General features: G+C 45.7%; 1 protein-coding gene across 3 annotated transcripts in view; it reads right to left on the bottom strand.

Moving 5' to 3' along the window:
- Window positions 1-6,935, bottom strand: part of GRB2 (growth factor receptor bound protein 2) — a 77,446-nt gene that overhangs the window by 11,099 nt on the left and 59,412 nt on the right. For all 3 annotated transcript variants that reach the window (XM_008073318.2, XM_021706609.1, XM_008073320.2), the window contains exon 2: window positions 4,888-4,985. In XM_008073318.2, the coding sequence (XP_008071509.1) occupies window positions 4,888-4,985 (98 nt within the window). The remainder of the gene's footprint in view (window positions 1-4,887; window positions 4,986-6,935) is intronic.

The raw sequence follows: 6,935 nt of genomic DNA, 5'->3' as shown, positions 1-6,935 counted from the left end.
TCATTTCCAGTTCAGAGAAAAACGGTATTAGTAATTAGATAGTATTTTACTGAATCTGTAGGTTGCCTTGGGTAGGATGGATATCTTGACAATATTGATTCTTCCAATCCATAAGCAAGGAATGATTTTCTATTTGTTTGTGCCATGTTTTATTTCTCTGAGCAGTGTTCTGTATTTCTTGTTGTAAAAATCTTGAGTAAATCTATTATTTTACTCAATTTTTTGTCTTCCCAATCTAGTCCTTATTCCCTGCAACCTCTAATTACCATGGCCTCCAGAGGGCTTCTCCCAAAACATAAGTCAGATCATATCATTCAAACCACTTCAATGGATTATGCTAAGCAAAAGCCAAAGGCCTCAAAATGCATCCAAACCCTGGGATTCTCAGCCCTCCATTTCCTTTTTGATATTGTTGTCTTTTCCACACTAAAGTCCCTTTTTACAAATACACTAATGTCCTTTCTGTTCCCTGAATACACTATGGAAGCTCTTGCCTTGTGGCCTTCCCATCTGGCTGTTCCCCCTGTCTGGAACTCATTCCCCAGATATGCACATAATTGTTTTTTGGTACTCTTTCACGTTCCCTCTTAAATTTTGCATTCACTATAATTACCAGGTTCAACTTCCCCTCAACAACTCACACTCTTTTTTTTTTTTTTTGAGTTGGAGTCTCACTCTGTCGCCCAGACTGGAGTGCAGTGGCCGCTTCCGGCCACCACAGCCTCAACCTGCTGGACTCCAGTGATCCTTCCGCCTCAGCCTTCCAAGTAGCCGGAATTACAGGCATGCACTACCACGCCTGGCTGATTTTTTTTATTTATTGTAGAGATGAGGTCTCACTGCCCAGGCGGGTCTCGAACCCGTGGGCTCAGGCAATCCACTCACCTCAGCCTCCCAAAGGCACAGGATTACAGGTTGGGCCACCGAGCCCGGCTCACAATTTTACTTTCAATTAAAAAATAAATTGTAGAAATATAAATAACAATATAAAAAAGGACCCTAATTTGAATTTTTACAAAATAAACACATACTTGTAACCAACACCCAGACTCAGAAATAAAAAATTAGTTTAGAGACCATTTTATGTTTATTATTATTATTTTTGAGTAGGAGTCTCACTCTGTCCAAGTAGCTGGAACTACAGGCACGTGCCACCAAGCCCGGCTAATTTTTGCAATTTATTGTAGAGACGAGGTCTCACCAAGGTCTCACCAAGAGGTCTCAGAAGACCAGGCTGGTCTTGAACTCCCGACCTCAGGCAATCCTCTCGTCTCAGCCTCCCAAAGTGCTGGAGTTATAGGCGGAGCCACTGTTCCCGACCTAGAAACCATTTTATTGCCGGCTCGGTGGCTCAGCCTGTAATCCCGTGCCTTTGGGAGGCTTAGGTGGGTGGATTGCCTGACTGTGCGGGTTCAAGACCCGCCAGGGCAACTTGGTGAGACCTCATCTCTACAATAAATTAAAATGAGCCGGGAGTGGTAGCATGCGCCTGTAGTTCCAGCTACTTGGAAGGCTGAGGCGGAAGGATCGCAGGAGCCCAGCAGGTCGAGGCTGTGGTGGCTGGGAGCGGCCACTGCACTCCAGTCTGGGCGACGGAGTGAGACTCCAAATCAAAAACATCAACAAAAAAATTGATTTTGTTGTAATTGGACCTAGTGTAGGAGTCAGTAAACTATGACCCTTGGCTTAAATCTGCCCTGTTTTTATACAGCCCACACCTACAACTGTTTTTGATGTTTTTAATAGGTTGTTAACTGCCCGCTGCTGCTTCTGTAGAGGGCGCTCCATGACGGTGTCCCTGAAAAGCCCACACAACCCCGGAAGTAGAAACAGACACCAAATGGCTGACAGAATGCAAGGCTGAGCTTAGGCTTTACAGGAAGCCTGTAAGACACTTGTGCTTGGCTTCTTGTTTTCTGCCACATGTCGCTGCATTTTAGTAACCTGGGCACAAATGCATGTTAACCTCAATTTCATGTTACAGGGACCTTGAATGAGGGGCATCATCAACCCATGGGCAGGGGGCTAGAAATCTTGTGCACACACGACTTGGAAAATTTAATGCCTCCGGTTTTCATTAAGAAGTTGGGGCCGGCTATTGCCTTGCTAAACTATGGTGTGACTGTGTGCTCTTTGAGCCATGGCTGTCACCACGCTTCCTGCCTTTGGCCCCCTCCCCCACCTTGGGAAGGGGAATCTTCTCTTTCTCTCTCTAGTTTACTTTTATTTTATTTATTTATTTATATTTATGTATTTTTTTGAGTTGGAGTCTCACTCTGTTGCCCAGACTGGAGTGCAGTGGCCGCTCCCAGCCACCGCAGCCGCGACCTGCGGGGCTCCGGCGATCCTTCCGTCTCAGCCTTCCGAGTAGCTGGAACTACAGGCGCGCGCTACCACCCCCAGCTAAGTTTTTGATTTATTGTGGAGATGCGGTCTCGCCAAGTTGCCCAGGTGGGTCTCGAACCCCCGGGCTCAGGCAATCCGCTCGCCTTGGTCTCCCAAAGTGCAGGATTACAGGCTGAGCCACCGAGCCCGGCTTAATTTACTTTTAAATAAACTATATTTTCTAATCTTAAAAAAAAGAAATTGGGGGCTGGGTGCAGTGGCCCAAGACTAGTCCCAGCACTTTGGGAGGCAGAGGGCAGAGGACTGCCTGCGCTCAGGAGTTTGAGACCAGCCTGGGCAACATGGCAAGACCTCTTCTCTCAATAAATCAGAAAGTTAGGCCAGGCATGGTGGCTCACGTCTGGTGAAAATTTTATTATACAGTAAGTTAACTATAGAACATGACTTCCCATCACCTAGCATAGTCCCTGCTACATAATCAGCACTCTCCAGCAAGTGACAATGGCATAAAACTCAACAGATAGTTTTATGAAGAGGCTCTTGAATAATTTGTTTCATTTTGCGGAAGGAAGTCATCTTTTTAAAACAAGTTTAGGGCCAGGCGCAGTGGCTCAAGGCGATAATCCCAGCACTTGGGAGGCCGAGGTGAGAGGATTGCCTGAGGTCAGGGGTTTGAGACCAGCCTGGGGAACTTGTTAAGACCTCATCTCTACAATAAATAAAAAAATAAGCTGGGCGTGGTAGTGCAAGCCTGTAGTTCCAGTTACTTGGAAGGCTGAGGCAGAAGGATTACCTGAACCCAGCAGGTCGAGGCTGTGGTGGCCGTGAGTGTGCCTGGGCGACAGAGTGAGACTCCAGTTCAAAAAGATGATGATAATGATGATGATGATAATAATAATAAAAGGCCGGGTTTGGTGGCTCAGCCTGTAATCCCAGCGCTTTGGAAGGCCGAGGTGAGTGGATTGCCTGAGCCCGCGGGTTCGAGACCTCATCTCTACAGTAAATCAAAAATTAGCCGGGTGTGGTAGTGAGCACCTGTAGTTCCAGCTACTTAGAAGGCTGAGGCGGAAGGATCGCCGGAGCCCAGCAGGTTGAGGCTGCGGTGGCTGGGAGCGTGCCACTGCATTCCAGTCTGGGCTACGGAGTGAGATTCCAACTCGAAAAAGAAATAAATAATAATAATAAAAAGAAGTTGGGAGTTCAGTTCATAAGGTAGTGTTTAATTTAACTGCTAGCAGTCATTATCCCTGCAAGGGCTATGCCTATGGCAACAAACTCATATATTACACTGTAGTTTTCTGCACTCTTTCATAATGAGAGCTATATTCATAAATTACTGACATTAAAATAAAACTAAGATGCTTTCCTAATTTGTAAGATAAAGAAGAATTAATTAGGCCGGGCTCGGTGGCTCAGCCTGTAATCCCGCGCCTTTGGGAGGCTGAGGTGAGTGGACTGCCTGAGCCCGCGGGTTCGAGACCTGCCTGGGCAACTTGGTGAGACCTCATCTCTACAATAAATCAAAATGAGCCGAGTATGGTAGCGCGCGCCTGTAGTTCCAGTTACTCGGAAGGCTGAGCTGGAAGGATCGCCGGAGCTCAGCAGTCGAGGCTGCGCTGGCCAGGAGCGGCCACTGTACTCCAGTCTGGGAGACAGAGTGAGATTCCAACTCAAAAAAAAAAAAAAAAAAAAAAAGATCTTTGCTCCAATACTTGGATATGTACAAGTTAGAGCAGTAATAAAGGGGAGAGGGACCAGTGGGCTGCTACTCAAGGGGGTCACCGGAAAGTCTTACTTACCACCTGGTGTTAAAGCAAGAAGACTGTTCCAGTGGCATTCTAGTCTCAGCATGGAAAGCCTTGGCTCCTCTGACATACTCACAAGGTATGCCAACAACTGCTTTTGCAACAGGAGTAGGGCCCATGAATGAGGGTTGGGTGAGAGTGGACAGTGGTTTGTAAGGGTTCCCAAGGTCCCACTATGCCTCATATCACTGTTAAGTCAGGGGGTGGGGGTTCTGAAATAAAAAATCCAAAGCGTTCACTGCTCTCAGTAGCCAGAAGGAAAGCATATTTTGTTCTCTCTGAAATGTGAACACTAAGATGGAGGAATAAACATTTATTGAGAGCTATTATATGCCAACACTGTGCTCTGGGGATACAAAGATGATTAAGACACTGTCCTAAAGGCTCAAACATGTCAATACAAAACCATGTGGTAGGTACCTTTTTAAAACCCAAGAAATACAGAATTATGAACACATCTGGCTCAGAGGGCTTAATGAAAAAAGAATTACGAACCTGCAAAATGACTGTTTTATTTTTGAAGACCACTGACGATATAAAGCTAAAACGAACACTATTACTGACTGTTACACTATCATTATATGCTACGACTAACATGCAAAATCCACATCCTTTGTTAATTCCTGGGAAAGACAGAATAAAAAGCATGAAATCCACACAGTGATCTCAATTTTAAAAACAGTATTTGAAACAAGCAGGTGGTTTAACCCTTGGGAAACAAGTGCAGCCAACTTACGGATGTGGTTTCATTTCTATGTAGTTCTTAGGAATGAAGCCGTCTTTTCCATTAAGCTCTGCCTTGTACCAATTCTGATCACATTCTTCATTCAAAACCTGAAAAGAAATGACAGGGGGAAAAATTAACCATTTTCTTTTCCCTTTAAAAGAGTAGCCATACAAAAACAAACAAAAAAACCAAAACAAAACAAAAAGAGTAGCTATAAGAAAATTATGCTGTCTTTTTTTTGAGTTCGAGTCTCACTCTGTAGCCCAGACTGGAGTGCAGTGGCCGCTCCCGGCCACCGCAGCCTCGACCTGCTGGGCTCCGGCGATCCTTCCGCCTCAGCCTTCCAAGTAGCTGAACTATAGACGCATGCTACCACGCCCGGCTCATTTTGATTTTTATGTAGAGATGAGGTCTCGCCAAGTTGCCCAGGCGGGTCTTGAACCCGCGGGCTCAGGCAATCCACTCACCTCAGCCTCCCAAGGCGCGGGATTACAGGCTGAGCCACCGAGCCCAGCTGATTAGCTTTCTTAAAAAAGAAAAAAAACTAGAGAGGTAACTCTGGAATATGGTGAACACATCGGAGAATGAAGGGAGTCTGACAAAGATGGAATAAGTCTGCTCTCTGGGAGGGAGAGGTGAGAAGCAACAGAGAACCTTTTAGACTTCTCCAGATCTTCAAGGCACCTCCAGAACCTACAGTGATCCACTCCTGGGATTCCCTCACAGCTTTTCGAGGTGATGGCAAGTATGGATCGCCCACCAAACTGCACCACAACACTGCTGCTTGTGAGAACAACCATATGCCCTTGCATGAAAAAGAATTTGAATAAAAAAAGGATGAGCCGGGCACAGTGGCTCACGCCCGTAATCCCAGCACTTTGGAAGGTGTAAGGATCTCCTGAGCCCAGCAGGCTGAGGCTGTGGTAGCCGTGAGCGTGCCACTGTACTCCAGCCTGAGCTACAGAGTGAGACTCCTATTCAAAACAAACAACAAAAACAAAACCAAATAAAAGTTATGTGAACGTGGTCTCGCTCAAAATCTTACTGTATGTAATCTTTTCAGACGCAGTTCACCACAGGTTACCAAAATCTTGAAGAGGGAAACTGCAGATAAGAGTGGGGGTCTACTGTATGAGGAGCGGAACAGAATAAGGTAGAGCATAGTATAAAAGCCTCCCTATTACCTCTAGACTTCTAAGAAAAGGCAAAGACATGAAGCCGGTATCTTAAAAGAGAAAACAGAAATGTGAGCACAACATCTAAGTGGTGAGCACAGGAAAATGCTGACTAGTACAGTGTAACCTACACTACATAACAAAGAAAAGAAAATGGGTAAAAATAGCTGGGCATAGTGGCTCACGCCTGTAATTCCAGCATTTTGGGAGGCAGAGGCGAGAGAACTGCCTGAGCCTATGGGTTTGAGACTAGCCTGGGCAACATAGTGAGACCTCGTCTCTACAATAAATAAAAAAAAATTAGCCAGGCGTGGTGGTGTGTGCCTTTAATTCCAGCTACTTAGAAGGCTGAAGTGAAAAGATTGCCTGAGCTCAGTAGGTGGAGGCGCGGTGGCTGTAAGCACGCCACTGCACTCCAGCCTGAGTGACAGAGTGAGGGTAAAAAAAAAGATTGTTTACAATATTATTTATTCAAGATGGTGAGCAATGCTGTACTTCCAGCCAATGAGAACCTGAATTGTTCTAAAGTGTCTGAGGTCTGTGTAGTGACATTCAAAGAGAGACACAACATTAGAAAGGGTAGATAGGACTGACAGATAACCAACAGCTAGCCAACCTGCACAAATGACTACTCTAGACTAATTCCCTTCTGAACAGAGGCTAAGCTCTGAGAAGTTTTACAACGCTGGAGCTCATCTGTGATGCTTGCCAATCTCTGGCCACAGGTGCCAGTTACTGGGTTCATGTAGTTATGATAAGGTGGCAAATCCTGTTAAGAGCAAATATTGGCTGAGGTGAGTGGACTGCCTGAGTCCGCGGGTTCGAGACCCGCCTGGGCAACTTGGTGAGACCTCATCTCTACAATAAATCAAAAAAATTAGC

This window comes from Carlito syrichta, unplaced genomic scaffold, assembly GCF_000164805.1.
Source record: "Carlito syrichta isolate Samal-C Ts95f unplaced genomic scaffold, Tarsius_syrichta-2.0.1 Scaffold315826, whole genome shotgun sequence".
Classification (NCBI taxonomy): domain Eukaryota; kingdom Metazoa; phylum Chordata; class Mammalia; order Primates; family Tarsiidae; genus Carlito; species Carlito syrichta.
This window is presented reverse-complemented; position numbering and strand designations above follow the sequence as displayed.